At 48.5% G+C, this 23,400-nt stretch overlaps 1 protein-coding gene across 5 annotated transcripts; it reads right to left on the reverse strand.

Moving 5' to 3' along the window:
• Positions 1-3,263: 3,263 nt before the first annotated feature.
• On the reverse strand, positions 3,264-23,073 carry SPINT1 (serine peptidase inhibitor, Kunitz type 1). 5 transcript variants are annotated; one of them, XM_084521386.1, is made up of 11 exons: positions 23,008-23,073; positions 21,104-21,585; positions 13,278-13,429; positions 11,770-11,908; positions 10,584-10,754; positions 10,041-10,067; positions 8,635-8,760; positions 7,682-7,732; positions 7,268-7,438; positions 6,488-6,544; positions 3,264-5,459 (listed from the first exon to the last, which is right to left on the reverse strand). In XM_084521386.1, exons 2-11 carry the CDS (start codon positions 21,540-21,542, stop codon positions 5,263-5,265), a joined length of 1,530 nt encoding a protein of 509 aa, XP_084377512.1. In that variant the 5' UTR covers positions 21,543-21,585; positions 23,008-23,073; the 3' UTR covers positions 3,264-5,262. The 5 variants fall into 5 exon arrangements, with proteins under 5 accessions (XP_084377512.1, XP_084377511.1, XP_084377513.1 ...); XM_084521385.1 differs by lacking the exon at positions 23,008-23,073 and adding an exon at positions 21,740-21,897; XM_084521387.1 differs by lacking the exons at positions 8,635-8,760; positions 23,008-23,073 and adding an exon at positions 21,740-21,897.
• Positions 23,074-23,400: the final 327 nt, after the last annotated feature.

Below are 23,400 nucleotides of genomic sequence, written 5' to 3' on the forward strand. Positions count from 1 at the left end.
TCATAGCTCATAGATGGCCACGGCATCTCACACTTTAGTAGTTCCTAATGCCTGCAGCACAAGATGTCTCTGTTGGTTTGACATTACAATGTCCTAGATAACACCAGGCAGGACAGTAAGGTACTGCTGCCCCCTCTTGTGGACTCCTCAAAGGGGCTGGCAAACCACTTCCGAAACCCGCTCTGGCTGAACAATAACCCTCAGATGCATTAAAAACACATCAGTGCAGCCGGCAGCCTGCAGTGGAGGCACAGGCAGGCACTAGTACTCAGCCCCTGGGTGCAGCTGGGGAGGGAATTGCTCCCCCCATACCTACATGAGAGGGATGCTATGGCTTAATTTAAAGAAGTTTACAGCTGGGAGAGTCCCAGAAGCTTGAAGCCCTGGGCCAGCACAGCCAGTGCTTTGCTTTGAGAACAGCTGCAAGTATTTTTTGACAATCTTGAGGCATGTGGCATGTGGGCCAGGTGTGTCAGAGCAGAGAACAAAGCCACAGACACCTTGTCTATGCTGAGATTTGTGGAATTTTCCCCTCTTCTTGCTGCAGCGCCCAGCTGGCTCCACCAGTGTTGCTAGCCTCTGTAGCTCACATCAACTGCTAGCTGTCGTTTGGTGTAACTTCTAATGCAGGCTGGCTCTGGGCAACTTGGAGAACACAGTAATTAAACGCTGGGTCTGGCCTCTGCCAGAAATCTCTTAGAGCTCTTACAGGAACCAATCGTGAATTTCAAAACTCCTGAAACGGCTGCAGATGAGGACATTTCGGAGAGATGATCATTGTTGAAGGGCCACAGAAACTCTGCCACACCTCAAGTGGCACCTTGTCCAGGAAATAGTCACTTCCCTGTGACACTGGTCAGCCAAGCTTCCTTGCAAAAAAGCTCCTCCATACATTTCTACAGGCTGTGTTACAGAAGAGATTGGATCTGCTATAATTTCTTTTAAATAAAGGTTGTCGTAGCTGACTGTATTTCCCTGTGACTATAAATTATTATAGTAACACGGTTCCATGCTAGATGGCTATGGGAGAGTGTTTCTAATTTCTCTCTCCATTTCTTCAAGGAGGGAAAAAAAAAAAAAAAAAAAAAAAGAGTGTGTCTGGAAAGTTTTCATAGACTGTTTCCCACACAGGCACTCCTTTAGCAAGCAGTGTTTGCTTACTGGAATAGCCATGACATTTCAAATCTGTATCTGATCTTATTCTGTAAGAATGTCTTTGCATAGGACAAGTATTGTAGATACAGGCTCCAATTGATGCCGCTGCCTTGCAAAGAAACCCCTAGTTAAGTTTTTCACAGCCCTTTATTCAATGTTTGCCGGAAGTTCACTTACTTATTTAAACCCCAGGAGGCTGAGTTACCCACATGTGGAAGGGAAGATAAGGCTTACAGCAAAGGACACTGCCAATTAACTTGCAAAGGAGCCTTGCATCCTTCACCTGAACAGCCTCCTGCTGTTCACCCCATGTTAGTGTTCCTGAGGCTTTAGACATCCTCAGTTGAGGAATCCCAGAACTGGCTGGAAAACATACAGCACTGTCCCCCTGCTGGCTGCACTCAAAGTGCTCTTCTGCCACGTTGGCCCTCAGCTGCTTTGGCCACCTTAACTCCTGCACTGGGGCCAGAGCACCCTGGAGGAAAGTCTGGGTTGTCATGGGAAGGGGTGGATGAGGTGGTCCTCTCCAGCACTAGGTTGGTGCCACCTCTGCCAGTGGGGAATCTGGTTGTCTTCCTCAGAGAAAGATGTGGTGGAGATGGGCTTCAGCCCACAGTCCCAAGAAAACCCTGTTAGATGCATAAACAAGCACACTCCGCAGAGTGCATTCAAATTTCTTTTTACATTCTGCAAAGCTTGAAGACATGCCCGTTCCTCCTTACCCCCACTTTTAGAGCTTTGTTGATAACCTGAATGAACTGTTTGACCTCAAAGCCAAAATAATGTCTTCCTTAAGCAATAAATTAAGCCAGAAAGCAGAAGCAACTTATCAGAAAGTATCACATCACTGTGGCCTTTGTGCAGGAGACAATATTCTGGCCTGCCACTGTGGAGCCATCCCTTGTCCTGCCGGGGGCAGCTGCTGTGTTTGTTTACAGAGCCATTGTGCCACAGGGAGGCCGGAGACACCTGATATCAAACTGTGAGCTAATGCTTCCTGCCGCCAGCCTGGCAGCCACACAAGGCGTCCGAGGACTCCTCGAGCCCACTGGGATTAAATCACCCACCGCCTCAGGCAAGCCCCCCTGGCAGTGGGAGTGAGGTGGGTGAAAAGATTTGCTGGACACGAGCGGCTCTGTGGTCTTCCTTCTGCAAAGGTGGAGGTTATGAACAAATAAGGCTGGATGCTGTGGATGTCTGACCCTGCACAATGCAAGCTGGGGAGTGCAGGGCTGGGGTGCACACATTCACAGGGGGCAGCACTGGGGCCTGCTGAGGCTCTGAGCTTCCCTGGGTTGTGCTGACATCCTGACACACTTCATGCCCTCCATCCCAAAGAAGCTTGGAACAGGGCGACAAGCTTTAAGTGAACGCGAGTGTAACACACGTAGCCCTCTCTGGGCATATCAGAGAAGCAGCCTCTGTTTCCAACATCCACACCACAGATTACCCGCTCCCTGCCACCCACTGGTGACCCCATGGAGATTTTCTCCTGGGACAGCCCCTCAGAGGGCACACAGAGGTAGCGTGGGTGCACAGGACAGCTGGTGTAGGTCAGGCATGAGCAGAGAGATGGTGTTGACAGGGCAAAGCCAGGAGCATAGCACAGGGCAGAAAACCTTCCCGGTGGGGAGCAGCACTGGGACACCCAGCATCACCAGTTTGGTGATGCAGGGGCAGGGCAGCCCAGTTTTAATGCACATCCCTGGCCCATTAGCTAACCTTCCATCGCAGTAAGTTCCATCTCACCGGCCTGGAGATGCAGGAGAGCAAGTCCTGTTTGAAGTGCAATGCCTGTTCTTGGTTTCAGATGGAAACCAGTCTGACCAGCTGGAACCCAGTTTCAGGTTACACCCTGCCTCATCTCTCCCTGACTTAGTGGGCAATGATCTCACCCCCAGCACTCCTCAGGCAGGATTGCTCTCTCTAGTTAACCCTACCCGCTGCATTCACCTGTTCGCGCTGTGCCCCCCGCCCAGCCCTCCCCAAACCACGGCACTGTGGCTGCAGCAACACCTGCAGATGAAAGGGTGGGAGATAGCAGGCATGGGAACGGCACCTTCCCCCTCTGCAGGTTGTTGCTTCTCAGACACCACTCCCAAGCCAGATAAGACAAACAATTCCCTTTTATTGCAACTTGCATTATCAGAGTGAATGCACAAAAAGTAAATCAAGATGGTAAGTTTATTGCATAGGCTGTGGGAAAATCGGAGCGATGGAAGAAATGATACGAGACAGACCGTGAAAAGCCATGGAGGAATCGGACCTGCCCCAGGGACACTGGGGCAGATGGCTGAGAGCACGAGCCCTGCTGTGACAGGGAGAAGTGTGCAGTTGGATTGTCACCAGTCTGGGGGTAGCAATTTCTTCCCCTTCAGCCCAGGCACTAGCACAACTCAGTGCCTATCCCAGAGCTGCACATGGGAGCTGAGCCATGCCCCGAGCCATCAACAGCCCTCAGCCTGGAAAGGGTCCAAGCATTTAAACTAAAATCTGTACATAGATTTGTGTTTTGTTGCACACACACACGCACACACACGCACGCACCCGATTTCCTCTCTCTTCACAGCAGTTTTCCAGGAACAGCAGGCACAGGGGGCTCAGGGACTGGTGCCGACCCCATTCCTGACAGGGCGTAGCAGGCACTACAGAAACAGCAGTTTCAGCCCACAGCTGAAGGCCTCAGCAACCAGAGGCACAAACCTGGATGCTGCAGATGTAGCAGTACAGAGCTGGGGGGCACCCTGCTACATCAGCCTACGGGGAGCACACAGGACCTCAGCGAGGTGGGGATGTCACGTGCTGCCACGAGGCCAGGGATGAGCTCTGGACCTCCCGGTGCTGGGCTCATCTTGCACCAGGAGGGACAGGCCAGCAGGCAGGAGGATGTAGCTGGCCTGCTCCTGATGCCAGGGACTCAGGTCAGCAGCTGTGTGCTCAGAGGAGAGGGCAGGAAAACCAAAATAGCAGCACAAGCTTCCTGGAGGGAGCAGCAGCCACCGGCACTGCTCGGTGGGACAGCCAGGACCATGCAGATGGCCTGTGACTCCAAGGAACCCTCTGGTTCCTTCACTGCAAGTCTCCTCAACAACCTCTCCTTCCCTACCTCCCTCAAAAGATGCTTCCCAAACACCAGGCAGTGCTTTCCCACAAGGTTTCTGGGCAGCCCCTTTAGGAGCACAAGGTTTGCCATGGTCAGCACTGGCTGGCACCACAGCAGCAATGGGGGGAGCTGGGTCCTTCTGCCCTCCCCTCACCATCAACAGGAAAGTCAGGACATTCCCTTTCATTTCAAGTGAGAATAAATAGGTATTATGTCAATGTGCTCAGGGTCAAGCTGAACACTGGAAAAGAAACCAGGGCAACTCAGGGAGAGAAAATGGTGGACACATACTGTATGTAGGTGGCTGTAATGTGACAGCCAGCCAGAAAAAAAAAATCTAGGTGCGCTTTTCTGTTAAAAAGCAAAGCCTAGTGATTAAAACAGGTATTTCTGTTTCCTTCTGTCATGAGAAATCATGAGAACAGGAACCACCGGACAGTGTCGCAGAGCTCTCAGAACAGGTCCAGCCAGTTACCCGAAGCACACAGTCCCCACGAGGCTCACCATGACCAGGAGGACTGCAGGAAGGCAGGGCCACCTTGCAAAGTGGGGAAAGGGCAGAAACTATGAGGCTGAGTGGAAGGAAGCGGCACTGCAAACACAAAATTGCTGGCTCTGGTGAGCTTGCACCATTCACCAATATGAACGCTACACAGATGCAATCTCAGGGTCCTTCAGTAAGTAGAGCTCACTTGTGCTCCATGTTTGAGAAGGAAAAAAGTTGTCATTCAGAGTTTTCACTGGATTGTTTGAGGTTAGAAAGGGATAGACATCAGAGAGCATCAGAATGCTCCCAGGTCCTCAGTCCAGAGCAGCCATTTAGCCAGGACAATCACAACCACTATTACCACCAAATCATGGCTAGATCTTGGCCTCATGCTACAAATGTCTTTAAGAAAAAAAAAAAAAAAAAGCCCTTCAGGCACAGGCCCCTGTCTAAAAACAAAACTCCAGAAGTTCTTGGGAATGTCCCAGTGCGTGGCTGGAGAGAGAGAGGCTGTGGGTCAGACTGGTTTGGTGGCACCGTTGTAAAACAGATGCTCGGTGTCCTCTGTGGTGGAGAGGGTGGAGTTGGTAGCAGTGGTCGGCTGACGCCGACGGCTGTTCTTCCTCCTGTTCTTCAGGAAGAAGTAGCCGATGATCACCAGGACCACCATGATGCAGACGCCGAGGAGGACAGCAATCACCACCTCAAAGGCACCTGCAGGGGATACACGAATGTGTTAGGAGGGCTGCTCCACAAGCTCTGGCACAGCACGGGGGGTCAAGAAGGAGCACGCACAAAAGCTGCTGGAGAAGCTGTGATGGCAAAAAGTAGGAGGGGTGGGCTGGCAACCGAGTGGTCACTGAAAAACTGGGTGAAGAGCAAAGAAGAGAACCACATGGCATAAGGGTACGGACAAGGTACTGCCATCATCTCTCTCAAGTCAAGGCTCCTGTCGTTTCTCAGATGCACCACGCCCTCTAAAGGCTATTCAGTGACTTTGGCAGACTTGTCGATGTATAAACACCAAACACTTCTCTAATGCTGACCTTTCTTCATACATCAGCGGGGTGGTCGCAGAGAAGCACCCCAATAGCTTGCAGTGCTGTGAGCACAGCAGTCAACAGCCTTACAACTGACCAAACTCCTATGTTATTGATCGACATGATGGTAAACATGATGCATTTGAGAGCTGGGGTGAACGTGAGGGTTAGATCACCCTCTAGGGTTGAAGAACAGAAAGATATAATTCCAGTTTTCTACTAAAGAAAGAAGTCTTACAGCCCCGTGGTGAAAAAGGACACCAAGCTTAATGTGTTGTTACTTTAAGAACTTGTAGTTCAATGCAATGGCTTTGGTGTTCTTTAGAATTGTAGAGAGGAGGGTATGGGGTCACAAGATGTCCCCACAATCAAGCACCACACATTATTCACATAACCACTTGGGCTTCCTTTTTTTTTTTTTTTTTTTTCCCCAGAAGCTAGCAGTTCTTTTGTAAATATGGCCTTTAGGAAGAATTTTCCTTGTCATTTTTTGATGTTGAACATTCATACATGTTGATAAAAAGGAAATCGAGAGCCTTTGCTATGAGCTACCGAGTCACAGATGGAGAAATTGGCCCAGAGACACACAGTCCACAGAAGAATCTCTCTGGCCACTGCTAGTGTCCCACAAGTCAGGACACTGTTTTTTTCAGGACAGAGTGAAAGCAACAAAGAAGCTCTGTATGAAGAACTGTTACTCACTTAGCATAGCACCCTGGGGCTCAAATGATTCCCATCTCCGGCCAATGGCATCTGCTTCTGAATTGAGAGCAGAAACAGGAAAAAAAGTTTTACAAAGAAAGGTTGGAACAAAGGCTAAGACAGGATTCTGAGGAGTGCATTCCCAGTACAGTGAAGTGACTACATGCATACACCACCCTTCCTGACAGCCCTGGTACTGAGCTCTTGGGGCAGCCCTGCGAGGCACACTCTGCCTAAGGCTGTCACTTCAGAAAAGCAGCAACATTGCCTCCTAGCAGATGCAGTTTGTCAGAATTCCTCCCATGTCTGCTATTGGTCTCCACAGCAACACCTACAGGGCACTACAGGGTGAAAGTTTTCCCTTGTTTGTTTAAAACTCCTTCCTAATATGTGTCATTGAGAATTTTCTTCATTTCTCCCCTCCCTCTTGTGGAGAGCTGGAGCCAAGCTAGAAAATGATGTTGTTTTTACAGAGGCCATACCATATCTCTGGCTGGTTTTGTCATGCTCCTCTGAACATTTTTAAACATCAGCACCCAAAATGTTTTTTCAGCTCTGAGAAGTGGCAGAGTGCACTCCAGAGAAGTGCTGTAGACATGCACTGTTCCCAGCAAGCAACTGTATATTGCAGAACGCTCCGGGGCATGGCCAAGGGTTGAGAACAGAACTGCTTTCTCTGAAGGCTCCCAAGTCACTGCCTCTTTGTCACCACAGAACTTAATCTTGAGGGGTTTTCCAAGACTGATCAGTAAAACTCCAGCCCTCACTATGCCTGCTTACTTGTGATGCCTGAACACGATTTCATGCACTCTCCCTCTTCTTCAAAGTTGTTCTTGTTGCCACCACAGCCCCCATAGGTGAAGCGGTCGCATTTCTCGGAGAACGGGTTATAGTACCAGCGGGGGATGCTCTCTGAGCACTGCCCAGTGTTGGGCAAGTCCACACAGTGATCTGGCAAAGCAAGGGAGAGATGCTCTAGCCCAAGCAGCACATTCCCAGAGCAGGAACATCTGCTCATGGCAGAAGAGCACAAGCACTGTGGCAGAGCACATCCATGGTGAGACCTGTGGCTCTCAGGTGCTCACTGCCCAGTTGGCAGATGCTCAAATTGGCATTGCCAAGGTGAGCTGCCACTACAAAACTGAAGTGAAAGGCAAAAGCTGGCAGATCTCCGCCTAGGTGCTCTGTACATACCCTGCTTTTGTGTAATATTGATTTTCTGCAGTCTATTGAACTCACGAGCATCTGCAAAAGAAACATTTCATGTTAAAACTTCTCTCACCAGTTGAATACAAAACATAAAGAAAAGCTTCCATCCACTTAGACATGGGCAGACAGGGCTTTCCTGCATATTTGTTTACTATTACAAGCCAAGGAAAAAGATGTAACCTGAGGTTCTTAGATATCTCCGTGCTATGAAAGGAACACAGGAAAATAAAGTGTAACAACTAGAAACTATTCCCAATGTCAGTTCCACAAATACAGAGGAGAAACTAAGAAAAGCAAAGGCTGCTTTCTTACATTTTTCCATCATGAAAAATGGGGAAACTGGTCTTACTCCAGATTTTTAAAAAGTATGAAAGAGTATTAGTGCAGGAAATGAGAGGTCAAGAGAAGCAAATCATATGCTTGCAGCCTAGAAAGGTAACAAAATGCACACAGATAGGGAAGAGATTATGAGAATACTGTGAGAAGACGGAGGAAGGAAGGAGGGATTAGAAATTTCAGCAGCTTGCCACTGTGCATTTATATTAGCATAATGTGAGGATGTTGAGGGGACTGAGATGCTGGACAAACTGGGAGAAATAACGGCTTATTTTCCCATCTCCAAAGATGAGGAGAGCAGGTGAGGTCATTCGGAGATAAAATACTGGAAGAGGAGGAGAGGACAGGCTCTCAAGTCTTACAGGCAGGCACAGAGAAGAGAGTGCAAGGAACATCCCAGCAGGAAAAGCAGCTGTAGCAGTCAGCAGCAACAAGGGAGATAGCAGAACCTGCAAATATGGCAATACTGCAAAAAGAGTTCATGCAGCGTCAGCAGTAAGAATACAGGGCAACAGAAAGCATTGAGTCAACAGATGCAACTTATATTGTGCTCATTTCTGTGCATATACTAAGTGTTCTAACCCAGAATTTGAAGAACTTACATTGTTCACAATACACCTCGTCTGATCCATCAGCACAGTCTGGAGTTTCGTCACACTCCAGATAGGCATCAATGCAGCAGCCATCCTTGCATCTGAAGGAGGGGGCCTGACAGTTCCCATTGCATACTACATCAGAAACAGTTCAAATAGTTCATTAAAATTCATTCTTTCTCCCTGCCACATAGATGCTTTATGAAGGACTTAAAAGCTGGTGATAGGGCTGGCAAAGCTCTCTCTTCAGTGCCACTCTACTCAAAAAAGAAAAAAAAATGCACTTTCTCGTTTATAAGGCAAGCACTCCTCTGAGAACAGCCTTGCTTCCTCTCAAAAAAAAGCTCACGAACGTGGAAGCAAGACAGGTTAATGCTCCAGTCACCATGGGGACATGGTAACAAAAGACCCAGAAAAGGCTGAAGACTCAATGCCTTCTTTGCCTCCGTCTTCACTGGGAGGGTCTGCCCGCAGGCTTCCCAGTCCCTGGCTTAAGGGCAGAGACTGGGGCAGTGAAACCACTAAAAGCTTTTGAGTAATATGGAATAGGGGTAGCAGGGGACACAATGGCATGCAGGGAGAGCAGGGTAGGCGGGGGAAGGTTTTCAGCTTTGCTCACGAAGTGCAAAGGCAAATGCCAAGACAAAGCAGCAAACTAAAAGTCCCACACCTGAGACAGAACCACCCCATGCAAGAGCACCGGTCCGACACCAAGAAGAGAGAAAGGAGTCCTGCAGAAGAGGCCCTGGGGGTCAGGATGGACGCGCTGGATGTGTGTCAGCAGAGAGCTCTTGTGGCAAGGCTGGCCAACTGCACGCCGGGCTGGGAGAGCTGGCGGAGACAAGTGGTTGTTCCCCTCTGCCCCAGAGGTGGTCCCAGCTGGTCAGTGCTGTGCCCAGGTCTGAGCTCCCCAGTCACAAAAGACACTGGCATACCGGAGGGAAGCTGTAGAGACTCAGGAAGAGGTTGGAGCACATGACCTAGCATGAAGTTATGGAAAAGACAGAGACAGACTCTTTTTGGAGGTGCACAGTAATAGGATGAGTGGCAACAGACACAAGTTGCAACAAGGGAAACTGATTCCATAGAAGGGAAAAAAATATAATGAGGGTTGTCCAGACAGAGCATAAAATCTCCTTCCTCAGAGATACCCAAAACTGGCCTGGACACAGTCCTGAGTAACCTTACATGACTCAGAGCTGGCCCTACTTTGAGTAGTGGGTTGGACCAGGTGACCTCCAGAGGTAATTTCCAACCTGAATTAACCTATGACGTGAAAGTGAAAGGCTTGGTAGAGAAATTAGTCTCCAACACCTCGCTTCCACACTGACTGCTAATCAAAAAGCCACAGGAATGGATATGAGACACTAAGCCTGAGCTTAGGGTAGGATTACAGAGGGGTGCAGGAGGCTTACCTGGCATTTGTCGCCCACCAACAGAACCTGAAGAGATAAGGGGGAAAATAAAATAAATTTACTACCACATCACTTTGCCAGCTTAGGATCAGCTTTATATTGCCTTCATGTTTCACCTAATAAATATATATTTTCTAGAACAGAGACCTGTAGCAGTGTGGGATGCAAATACTGAATTTAGGCTTAAGGTGTGGCACAAGGCTTTGGTGAGGGTTTCTGCAGCCAGAGACACACCAGGTATACCTGGTTCTGAAGAGGCTGAGCCAGAATGAGCCAGCTCTTGCCATTGCCTGTCCTGTCTGGTTACACCAACAAGTCTGTGGTGACGCTTGATGCTGACTGAGTGGAGCTGAGCTGGCACTGAGTGGGGAGCAGAGCTCCAGGAACTGGGTCAGACACATCAGCACTGGAGGATTCCCCACCGTAATTAGCCAGCTCTCCTCAGCTCTACCGCTAGCTGCCAGCCAAGAAGCTGCAGTACCTGCCCACATGGACATCCCAGTCCTGTGAGAAAGAGGGGGTCGATTTTTGAAGCAGACTCACCCTTAACATTCTTGCAGGCGAGTTTACACTCCTCTTCCCGTAAGTAGTTATTCTTGTTGGCCTTGCATCCGCCAAAAATGAACTCCTCGCACTGCTGAAGGGCTGGGTTGTAAAACCAGCGTGGAAAAGAGCCGCGACACCAACCCACTTTCTTTGGAGTCAAGCAATGCTCTATCAAGAAAGTTAGTACAGAAGGCTCTGGTTAGCTTGCTTTACATTCACACCAAGGAGAAAATCTTTCAAAGGAAATTTTGTCAACGGTGTAGACATTTGTCTGAAAGATTTACATAATCCTGAGTGGTATGCAGAAGGCAAGTAGAGAATCACATTATATGTTTACTTATATGAGAGGCAGGCTTTTATGGCCACAAAATCAAATTAGAAGGTGCCACATTCATAAAAGCACACAGCACAGAGTTCATCTATGAAACTCTCTGCTAAAGGATGCTACTGCTGTGCAAAGAGTCATCCATGGATATTTAACACGGAGGCATGCTCTTTTGCTTAAAAAGGCTGTAAATTCCTTGGTGACTAGCCACGCATACTAGGGATTTACTGATAGCTTGTCATGTTCTAGCTACTGACAAATATCAAATTCTGGATGCTGTTGGATGTGGTGTACTGGATTTCTAACAGACTTTTAGAGTGACCTGATATGCCTGTTCTTATATTTTTATGGTACCTGAAGTAGAAGAAGAAATTCTAGTCAACCATTTGTCCAAGAACCTTTTTGCCCATAATGTGGTTGTCATACTAAACATTTTAGGGTGACTCTGAATGTCATGCAGACAGCTCCACCTGTCTCATGGCTTAAGGGAATTAGGCCCTTCACAACAAAATTGTGGAGTCAACAAGGCCTTTTGGGTTCTCCTCTCTTACACCCTTGATAAACTCCATGCTCCAGCCACTCTGGTGTTACCCAGCAGAGGGAGCAGTGTCATACAGAGAGGAACAGATTATTGCACCACTTCTGCAGAAGATGAGAAAACTCTAAAATAGAGCACTATGAATGCAGAGACTTTCCACTACTTGTCAGGTGCAGACTTTTACTGGGAAAAGCTGACATGCAAGCCTGGTCTGTTGGCCATGCTCTTCTCCCATCTAACCCCTGAGACGAGCACTGGCAATGCCAGAACAGCACCCAGGCCTGGGGACTCCAGCTACATGTTTGTGGGCTCAGGCTCACCTTCAGTCTGTTCAGCATTCAGCACCACAATGGTGATGTTGGTGAAGTCTCTCTGCTGGGCAGTGTCTGTGACAGTAAGCTGGAAGACGTAAGTGCCCACCTGTAGGTTGGAGATTTCTACTTGGTCTTCTTCCTGCTTCTGAGAATGCAAAAGAAAGGCTAATGGAGAAGAGGCACACATAATGAGGGCATGAGCAAAGCCAAGCAAGACCCGTGCTTCTGCTGCATTAAGAAGAAAGAAACTTGGCTGGAAACAATCAAGCAGAATTTTGGCATTAAAAATATCTCAGTGCTGTACAGTGCCCGCCAAATCCACAGGCTGGATTCTGACTGCTGATACCCAGCTGGAGTAACAGAGCAAAAGAGTACCAGAAGCCTAACAAGAATTTTCACGTCTGGGGATGTTGTGAAGGCATGTGGGAAACAAAAGACTTTGGAGAGGCCTAAAGTGTCTGCAGTTTTTATTTTACCTCTTTAAAAATTAAAGTTGTCATGAATAATTTATATAGCACATAGGAAATATGCTAGGTATATTTGAGAAATATATTTAATTTGGAATATGGAAAGTATATTTAGTTTCAGAAATGGAATAGAGTGCATATTTATTTGCCTGCTAAGAGGTTTCTAAAAGAGAAGAAATTATTTTGTCAGAAAATAAAGTTTTGTTATTATAAACACAAACTTTTTCTCAAAGTTTGTTGACAATGCTGGGCATCTATTTGTATCCCGTTTCTGCCTTTTTAGTTACGTTTCAAGACAGTGTTGCTGTATAACGTCTTAAGGTAGTTGAAACACTAAAAACACATTAGCTTAATACTAAAGGCCAGTGGTAAGTTTGTCCTGGACTTTGCAGCCAGTGTCATGCAGGAAATCGCATGGCCAAAGAGCAAAGGCAGACTTGTTCATTAAGCAGAGCATTTTGAAATGTAGCAGTTGTGATACCTTTATGCATTGCTCTAAAATACTCAAATATTTCTTAATTGTCTTCACATATTCCCTACTCTTCCAAAGTAGGTAAGAGGAGTAAAGATAAAGATGACTCTTTTTGTTTTGGTTTAGTTAGTTAGTTAGTTATTGTTTGTTTAGTTTTGTTTGGGGTGGGTAGGGTGAAAGTTGCTTTGGCTGTGCTAGGGGAAAGAAAGAAGGAAAGCAGCATTTCCAGATTTCTGTAGCCCCCTCAGCACCCTAGAGCTAGATATTGCTAGTCTTCAAAATCAGCTGTAGGCCTGGTACACTCCTTTGCTAATTCTTGCATGGGAACTCCACAAGAGCTCCATACAAGCTCCAAGGCTTTCTAGAGTATTTCACGGAAGTTTAACAGCAACCATTTGCTCTTCTAGAGCCACAAGTCACATTTAACATCTACAAGATGGTGTTCACACTCCAGAAATCCTGGAGCTTATCAGGAGACATGGTTTCTGCTCCAGCTCAGCTAAACATGGAGAGCCCAGCCTGGAGCAGACCGCAGGTGACACTGAACAAGCTGCTTCCTTCATGCATCTCCATACCTTCATCTCCACAGAGGGGTCACCGAGGATCTGTTTCCATTCATAGCTGACAATCCCACGGTCGTCTGTGCTCTCTGCGCCTCTCAGCATCACTGGCTCCCCTGGCTGTACCCGCATGTCCCTGCCAATGCGGGCTATTGGAGGACGGTCATCTGTGGAAGAAGTGCAGAGCAAGGCTTGGGTAAGAGGCTGAAGGGTCCAGTCCTTGTTTCCATCATGGGGAAGGGGGGACTCTTCTGGGGTAAATGAATACAGACATCATCCACTAAAAGGAAAAACACTTTTAAACAGCTGTGCTTCTTGCAGCCTGAGCAAGCAACTGGCGATCAATACCGTTACTGCTGCCCTCTGTAATTTAACAATTCCACAACCCACTCTGTCAGTGCCTTTGAGCTGTTTCTGCCCACAGGAGTCACTGGAGGAGGGTGTCCCAGTGGCTACAGCCACCGTGCTTCCAGCAGCTGGACCACATCCTCGCAAAACAGCACAGAGCAATCTCCACCCCGACACTTCGGGAGATGACCTGATGTGGGTGTTCAAGAATGTGGGACGGACTCTCATCATTCCTACTGCCAGCCGTAAGTGCTGGGTTGTGTACTTAACTGTGCAAGGTGGGGTTTGGGTGGAAAACAGCCGTCCTCCCCATCATCTTACACACTGACACACGCGCCTTAGAAAATGCACACAAATGCCATTCACGCCATTATTACTTCTGTGCCATCACATGGATTAGCTTGCTAGCAGCCTCCTCAGTCCATTAAGCACTTTTTCCTCTCCTAAGCACAGGCTGTGTGCTTAGGAGAGGAAAACTGATCTCTGCCCATGCCAGCCAGATCAGACTACGCAGTGACACCGTAAGCCTGACTCATTACCCCCTTTGTCATGAATGTCTCCTGCGTACATCCAGCCATAAAACTCCACCTGGTAGTTCCCGTACCAAGTCCAAGACACAATGTTCAAGTTCAGCCTAAGCCTTTTGGAATGGCATCAATGTTCACTTTTAATCTAGCTATGTTACTCTACCATTTTGATACAATTGGGACTGAAGAAAAGTGCCCAAAGCCCTTGGAAAACTATTCCTCCAGCTAATTACTTTCATTGTTACAGACCTGCTCCTAATTTCCCGTGTAAGTATTTCTGGATTCATGTCCCAGCTGTTGCCTCTTGCAAGAGCCTACTGAAGGGACCTGGATTGTAAGGCATACATACAAACAAAACTGACGTTTGAAACAACCTACTTGTAAGTTCTTTCATCTATAAATTAAGTAGAATGGAGGGTTTTGCAACATGTTTTCCAGGTCAGACTGGCCACATGTCCACCCAGAACCTTCTATTTTTCATATCTTCAAATACCAAAACGAAGTGAAGATGATCAGTCCCATTCAGGTTTTACAAAGGCTGCTGCCACCAGAAAATCACAGATTAAATCAACCTTCCCTTTTTTGACCTCCAAGCACTGTGCTCAGCCTTTTCAGATGCAGAATTGCCAAGGGTATTTACAGGGGTATTTTATTTACAAGGGTATTTACGTACCAGCCCTCCCAAGCTCCATCTGCAGCCTGGTCCCCAGCCACCCTTGTCACCAGGCTGGAGGGACTGTGGTTTCATTGTGTGAGAACAGCTTGGTTACTTCTAGCTCGTGCAGCTGCAGGGCTTGCAGTTAACTTTATCACACTGGTTTGCTCTCCGCAGACTGTCACCAGCCTTATCTTTTAGCCCATCTTCTCATCGAAGCGTTGGGTGGGATGACCCAATGAGCCTTTGACAAGCAACCACCAAAACAGGCCGAGAGGCCTGAAAGAGGCCGGAAAGATGACATTTGCATCAGAGGCAGAGGTGCCCACCCTGATGTCCTTTGGCCTTTGGGTGAGGCATCGCTGCCTGCTGCTCCCTCCCCAGGGCTGCATGCCAAAGTGATAGATCCTGCCTCCACTTGGCACAGAGGCGGCTGGAAGACACCGAGCTGGGCTGGTGAGCCTGGTGCCTCTTGGTTTGAGCAGAGCTGGTAGAATGAATAAACAGAGTTTCACTTTATTTTCAAGAGATCTTACCAAGGGCCACAGGAGCATTCATAGCCAAAAGCATGAGTGCAGCTGGCAATTCTCCCCAAAGAAACAGGGGAAAACACCCACACAACTATGCTGTACATAGCAGTACGAGCCCTGGGAAGGGGACACGTTCCTGCCATTCCTGACAGGCAAACACCACGAGCATGACCTGGAGAAACAGTCTGCTCCTTGCCACCCTCCTGCCAGGGTGAGCCCAATAGGTGAGGGAAAGACCAGTTCTTCAGCACCACAGAGGCTGGTTGTTATTTTACAACAAGATCTTACTCCAGATCATATTTTTCCTCGGCATTTTTAAGCATGCACATTGTAATAAATAAATACATAAATAAATAAATACATACATATATACATAAAAGACAAGCCAAGCATTTTATCACTGATAAATCTAGTTGCTTTGGCTTGTGGATTGAACAGTGAAGTAAAAGGTCTGTTCTGATTAACAGGCCAGCTACCTCTCCAGACTCCATCTCTGATGAGAGAAACTCCCAAGCCTGTTCACCCCAGAAAACCAGAGGATTTGCTTATGTGCAGTGACTTCAAAAGAGGACCTTTCACTAGGAACAAAGGATTTCTTTTTCAGATGACTCTCTCTTTTCTCCTTAGGACCTCTGAAAGCTCAGCAGCTTTGGAGCATTTTCATTACACTGACTATGTAAAGCCTTCAGTGGGAATTTTCCACCTGAGCTTCATAACCAAGTGCTTACTAACACAGGGTAAATGCCAACAAGCTGCTCTTGGAAGGGAGCTCCTCCATTCAGTTCTTTTTGCTCTGAAAGGCAGTCTGAAAATGAAAGTTGCCTTTGCTATAATGCTCTTTGGTCTCTGGAAAATTTCCATAGAAGTCCATAATTAGTAGGGAGATTAAAGCTTTACGATGCTGTTGTGCTCTTTACTGTGGAGCACCAGGTACTGGGGTCACATTGTCAAGCAACAACTTCAGCTTCCAATCAGAAAATAGATAGGAAAAGGATTATTATTATTTTTTTTAATGATCCTGGAGAAAAACTCAATAGGATAAATCCAAAATGCTTAAAAACAAAATCCCAGATTTAAATGACCCATAATATATTCAGATTTCAAGCCCCATGTTTTGCTTTTTTTTTTTTTTTTTTTTTTTAATTTTTCAAATCTTACACAGTGAGTAAGTTTCGAGGCTTATATAGTTTGTCTGGCTTCACCTCTACCAATGAGTAAATCCAAACCAAAGTTGACAGGGGAACAGAAATTTAAAAGACACTGAATTCCTACAAGGGGTGCAAAAGTAAGCATGAGGTGGGGAGGCAGGTGCCAGTGAAATCCTTCAGAAGAAAGCAAAGCTCACAGGCAGAGGGCTTCTCTTTTGGGGCTTTCACATCAGCTGCTGCCCTCAAGACACAAATTCGCAGAAAACCAGATTTCCTTCATTCCAGTGCTCAGGGAGATAACACCCTGAGTACTTGAGACTGTAAAGCAATACTTAAAATACTGCAGAATGTGCTGAGATTGCCATTGCTTGTGTATTGTCACCTACTGCCTGCTCGTGTCCCCAGCAGCAGCTCAGAAGCAAGATGAGCAGTGCTAGTGCTGGCGACACGGAGGCACCTCGCTGTGGACAAAAGTTACTACTCAAAACCACGAGGCAAGTCAGCAGCAGAGGCGGGAACAGAAACAAGGCCACCCAAATTCCAGGCTGGTGTCCAGGCATGAGACACACAACCTTGGAGGTTTTGAGGCGCCAGCTGAGCCCAAGCAAGGAGGCAGGGCAGCAGTGCTGCTCCCCTGCCAGCACTGAATCCCTGCTCTGCCCTGTGTGCCAAGGCTGCCATGCGAAAGCAAACAGCTCGCAGCTTGGGGTCATGCAAATCTCACCCACCTGCACTAGGAAACTGCACAATAACAGGCAAGGTAATGAAGGATGTTGTGGTGATTTTAATTTGCCTGAGGAAGGGGGAAAGGGGAAGGGTAACAGAACAGTTGCTTGGAAAAAGAGAAATTTCTGCAGGGATTTGTCTTGGCTGGGCAGTAAATCCAGTCACAATAAAGCCATAAAGTTTTTCTACAACTCATGTAAGGCAAAGCAGCTCTCAGGATTAGTTTCTAGAGGCTTGTGCAATGGCTTACAGAAGAAGCACAGAGCAGGTCAGCTTAACCTCTCTACAGCCATGCAGCAGGGAGCTGGACTGGTCCCCAAGGACCCATCATCGGTCTCTGCATGGGTGATGTGGGGACCAACACTGCAGTTCCCCCTCTTCCCTGTGCTGGGCACCTGGGGATGGCGATTGGACCAAACCTTCAAAGGCAGATGTTGGCCTGGGGAGCTCTCCATTTTGAGTGTGTCACCAACGCTGTAACCTGCAAAGCTCCATCCACGGTTAGGTGGGAGCAGGAACCTCCTGCACCCCCAATGTTCCTCCGCGCTCCCTGTCTCCCACCTCCAAGCCTGTCTCCCACTCAAAGTCAAGGAGAGTGTCGCCGAGTGTTTCACAACCACCACAAGGGGTTCAGTTCAAGAAACGGACAAAGGTTCAGGGAGGTTATTTTCCAGTTTCACGCCCAGAACTGGTTTGCCCAGACCAGAATAAGCTCATGGTTACCTAAACAAAAATGGGCTCCATTATTACCGACAAAGTGCACGGTGAGCCTGCCCCTCCCGAATGAGCCAGGCAGAAAACTCGCAGCAAAGTTCAGTCTGGGAAGTGATTTAAGGGGACAGTGCCTCTTAACAATGCCAGCAGAGGCTTCAGGATGTACAGGAGCTGGAGCAGGCAAGAGGCAGAACCAAACTGCCATCGCCATCTTACACTGGACTCAGAAGCTCTTGCACTCCAGAATACTGAAAACATACTTAGATGATGTGCAGAGGTTAGATTGCAGCTGTGTTCTCTCTTACCAGTACCTTTTTTCTGAAGACATAAAAACCCAGGAGTGGCTGCAGTGCGGTAGATCAGGGGTGCCCCTGTCCCAGTTTCCAGTGGTCTCTCTGTACATGCTTAACGAAGAGCAAGAACGGGGCAGGGATACATGATGCTTCCCCTGTAATACTCTCCTAGCTTTCAGTTGCTTCCATCAGTGTCAGGAAACACTCCAAAATTAAATTTGTCTATTCAGCAGTCCGCAGGATGCTCTTTCTTTCAAGAATTATCTAGTCTCCTCTTGAACACATATAAACCTCTTAATTCACCAGGCCTGCTCCCAGTGAGTCTTGGAATATGTGGCTTTTTTCTTTAATGTCACCCAGTGGGGCTTCTAAACTACATAAATATATATTTCACTATTCATTAGAAAAGCATGCTTTTAATCCTCATTTTTGCAGAGACTGTCTGGAGCATACCCTGGAGGCTCTGAGGATACCTGACAGCTGGTAAAGGAAAGGGACTATAAAGCAGTGCATAAGCTTCCTGCCATCCTTTGGAGCCCAGCCTCGGGGGGGTGATGACAACCCAGGCTCCAGAAGAGCTTTCCATTTTCACAGAGATACAGCACAACAGTGGGCCAACAGCTTTGCCTGCAGCACAAAATCAGGTCCAAGAGTGTTTTTTTTTTTCTTCCTTTTTTTTTTTTTTTTTCCTAAAAACACATGGGAGGAAAGCCTGGCATGCTGAAAACTGCTTCCTTACTCACCAGTTTCACCCTGCTTCCTCAGGCATCCTCAAACAGACCAGAAACTGAACCCATTTCCTTATTGCGCCCAGGGGCGCGTTGACTTGGCCTCCTGCACCTGCACCTCCGTGTCCCCCCTCCCAGCAGCCACATTCCTCCACCTCCTCCTGGGCTGACCCCGCTCCACTATCACAGACTAGGGAGGGGAAAGGGGGATTTGGGGTTGTTGTTTTTGTTGATTCTTTTTGGCTCTCAACCAAAATCAAGATCTGCATTCTTAACTGTCTACTCAGCTGCCCCGGGGAGGAGGGCTCAGCCAGGATAGCCTGATTTAGCCCCAGAAACGTGTTTCCTAACAAAGCAGAGCATGAACAGCCTGATGCAAACACACAGCAGCAAGCTCGCTCCCTGGTGTCTGTTGCCACAGCTGGAGCCCTGCCTGGCACCCTGCGTGCTCCGAGAGCAAACACAGGGTGTAGAAGGACCGAGCCCTTCCTACACCTGCAGTGGTGACATGGCGCAAGCTCCACGTGAGCGAGGAGGGGCACGGCAAGCAGTAGTGCTAACAGAGCCTTTCTAGCATGATTTCCCTCTCTCCACGCAGCCTTCCTGCCCCACCACAGCACCTCAGGAAGCAGTGTCAGGGCTGGCTTGCAAGGCAGCACCTGCCTATCGTTGGCTGGGATGCCAAACCTAGCCAGGGAAGCCAGCTCTGCCCAGCCACCCCGTCCTGCCATGGCCAGGGATAAGGCTGGAGCAGCAAACAACGTCTCTCGAGGCAGCTCAGTGATCTGGGGGGCCTCCTGGAGTCCAGCACGTAGGCCATGCTGGGCCCTACAGCCTGCAGCTGAGGGGCTGCAGCTTCCCTGTACAGCACACCGGTCTGTACTGGTGGAGGGCTGCGTTGCTCAACAGCACATTATATTTTAATCTAACCTTGTGAAATCAGGATGCACTGGGGATGATGCATTCCCTTTTCCTCCTACAGCAAAGCATGTAGGAGTTCGGACTCCTGGAGATGTGGCTTAGCTCCTCACTGACTGCAGCTCCCCTGGAAAGGGTTTTGAGCCTGGAACAAAGACATTGGACAACTACTGCAACAGGGAGCTAGAGATTCACCAGAAGGCCCTAAAATGCCACTAGTGGGGAGAAAGGACAGGAGAACCACCTCTGCCATGACAAAAGTGGTCAGCCTCACAGGCTGGCACATCCCGACAGCAGATCCAAGACCGCTCAGCTCACACGATAGGGCCTAAGCCCATGCACCAGCTGCTGCCCTTGGCATCTGTACAGCTGCTCTTCCTTGCCCCCAGGGTGGGCTGGGAGTGGCCCCGAGGAGGATGTCTTGCATGGGGATCTCCTGGCAGCCCTGCCCATCCATCAACAGGTAATAAACTGGTTATGGTTGCCAAAACACCCAGTCAAGCCAGAGACTTGTTCGGCTTCCTCCAAAACAAGGGAGAAAGGAGGCAGAAGAAGGAATTGGCGTGTTTTTGGTGTTTCTGAACACACTGCATGTTTACGGAGTCTGCAGAGTGCATGGCAAGCGGCCAGCTACAGATTACTTTGTTTTCCACCAGGCCAGGTGCAAACTTTCCGAGCAGGGAAGCAGAGGCTGGGAAAGAGAAACCCACCTCCAGAAGGGGAGCTTTCTAACCAAAACCCACCCAGCAAAACCACGCAAACCCCAACAAACCCCGTGGTACCGAGGCACCTCGCTGCCCCGGCGAGTAAGGAAAAGTAAGCACCTTGCATCCTGACCCTGAGCAATTAGCAGATTAATGTGGCCCTTTAAAAGGCGTCGATGTTTAGATTTTAGGGGATTTCACTTTCCAACCTTAAAAGCCTGGGGGGAGGGAGAAGAAAAACAGCAGCCTTTTTCTCTGAGTTGTCAAGTATCGAAAAAAACAGCCTGCATTCAGTAAACACTCACTCCACCCGACTCAAATAGGTTAAAGAATGGCTCCTGCTCCATTTACTAATAGGTAAACTGAGGCACTGATCCAAGTTAGAGAAAACCTCTGCCATGGACAGGCATACAAAAACCCAAGGTTATCACCTCTCTATCCTGGCCATTTGGCAGCACAGCTGCACAAATGAGAGGTGAAAGAACTGAAGCCAGCAGCCCTCAGTGCTCACCCAGCCCCAGTTTGCACAGATCCCTTATGGGCACCTTACCATTAGATCCGTGCTTCTGCATTGCCTCGTAGGCATCGTAGACATCCTTCTTCAAGAAGTTGAGAAAGCCGACCTTCCTCACAAACCTGCAGACGAAAGTATGCTCGTAGAGGCAGTTGAGGAGAAAGCAGCCCTGGATGTGGTCTTCTTCTGAGTTTGGGACCTGCTCGACGAGGGCCAAGTTACAAGCAGGGTCCTTACAGCAAGCCCTCATGCAGTCCCTGCCCCGATGGACCATCGGGGACGACAAAAAGGTGGCTCCATTCTGGACGGAGGCGTCTGTGTCCAGCACCAGACCCGGCATCCCCACCGTAAAGTCCTCCAGGCAGGTTTCTCCAAAGGGTTTTGTCTCCTGCTCTTCACCGAAGACAACTGCCACTGCCACCAGCACCAGGCAGACCCCAAGTCTGGACTGCGGACCCGGTCTCCTGCAGGCCATCCTGGCTCCCTGGTCCTCACAGCCTTGAGACCCTAGTCCTTTCCTAAAGGGAGAGAGAAGACAGATGAAGCGAAGAGGGATGGTGCCCAGGTACATGCCACCTTTTGGCCATGCTCCAGGTCCCCGCTCTCCCCACAGTGGCCGAAGTGTCCCCCCACCCTGCAGCTCACCCCCAGACAAACACTGTCGGCTCCCACCTGTGCAGTCTCAGGTGGGACCGATGCTAGGAGAAGGGTGTCCCCCTTGTCCCCCTGTGCCTTCACCCCTCAGGTGTGCCCTCGGCAGCGTCCAGTGGAGACAAAGGCACGGAAGGGGCAGGAAGTGCAAACCAACTCCCAGAGAGAGGAAAAAAAAAATCAAGTCACTCCCCTCCTGGCTGCATTGCGTAAGAGGAAGGGGAGGAGAGCAGGGTGATACCATTTCCCACTCCACTGGCAAGGGGAGCGAAGGCTCCCATGGGAGCACCCAGCACAGCCCTATGCGTCCCAGGGTGGTACTCTTGGTCATGTAGATGCAAGGGCACACACCCCATCCCTATGCTTCAGCCGGCCCAAAAGCCCAAATGGGTTGTGCTGAAAGCTGTGAGGACATGTCCTATGGTGGTAGCCCTCGCAGCACAGCATCACCACTGGTGGGGTGGCAGGGATCCCAGGTCTCACTGACCCAAATGAGTCAGCCCCCTGCCTTGGCCTCACGGCCTGCACCCACTGCCAGGCATTTCATGCTCAAAACCATTCATTCGCTGCTTTTGGGACATAACACTCCTCTTTGGTGAAAACCCTTGGCAGTGTACCAGGCAGCAGCCCCTGCACCACTGCGGTGAGACTTTTTGGTGCTCAGCCCCCTGGTGAGCCATGTTGCAGTGCTCCTCACTCTCATACAGATCAGCCCCAAACAGGAGCAGAAAGGCTGCCTGCTGTAACTTGGGTGCGTGTTTTACCTTCCTGTTTCTATTTGCAGAGCTAGGACCAAATTCCCCTGTTCACCAGCTACATCAGTGTCACCACTCCCTCTGCAAGCACTCCTAAACCCCTGAGTAAAGTCTTCTTAGCCCTCCGTCATAGTGCCTGGGAGGGCAGAGGGTGCTTATAATTTGCCTGGACATTATTTTTAATGAAACATTGCATCACTTCAAAGGCAGAAGCAAATGTGAGATGGTATTGATTGGCAAATCTTTGAGAAGAGATGGTGAGCAATGGCTGTGCTTTGGGCAGCAGCTACCTTTGCAGTTTTGGGGACCTTGCTGTTGTCCCGCATTTCAATTCCTGCTGCTTGTTTCTGTCTGTGGTACCCCTGATGCTGGGGAGATAATAAACAAACAAACAAACAAACAAACAAATAAATGACAAGGTTGTCTTTTATTCTGCACTGCCTGAGGCACTCAAGCACTACCTTGTGCCCCTCCTCCCCCTGTTTTAAATGTTTACAGAAGAGTGAGCCCCTTCATAAACCAATCAAACCTCACCTTTAGACTAGGGGATGTAATCCCTTTTGCTCCCATCAGAAGGCTGTGCTAGTATCATGCTGCAAGCTTTTCTGCTGCTCACCATTAAAGTATTTATACTTACTTTATATACCTTATATTGATTTTTCTTGTGCATCGTTGTCCTTTAATTTCAAAAGCTTCTCTCCTATTATCTTCTTCAGGTGTATTTACTTTAGTGAAATCATATCCTAACTCAGTCTTCATTTTGCTAGTGGAAGCCAGCCATGATCTTTTAATCACTTCTTTTACGGCAGTCTCCATTCCCCCTTTGTTATCTTAGTGTCTTTTTTCTGTCTGTTTTCCAGTTTCTTTTTCTTTTTCTTCTTTTTTTTTTTTTTTGTTATTATTAAATGTGTTATAAAATTATATGCC

Source organism: Aythya ferina (genome assembly GCF_964211825.1).
Source record: "Aythya ferina genome assembly, chromosome: 5".
NCBI classification, from domain to species: domain Eukaryota; kingdom Metazoa; phylum Chordata; class Aves; order Anseriformes; family Anatidae; genus Aythya; species Aythya ferina.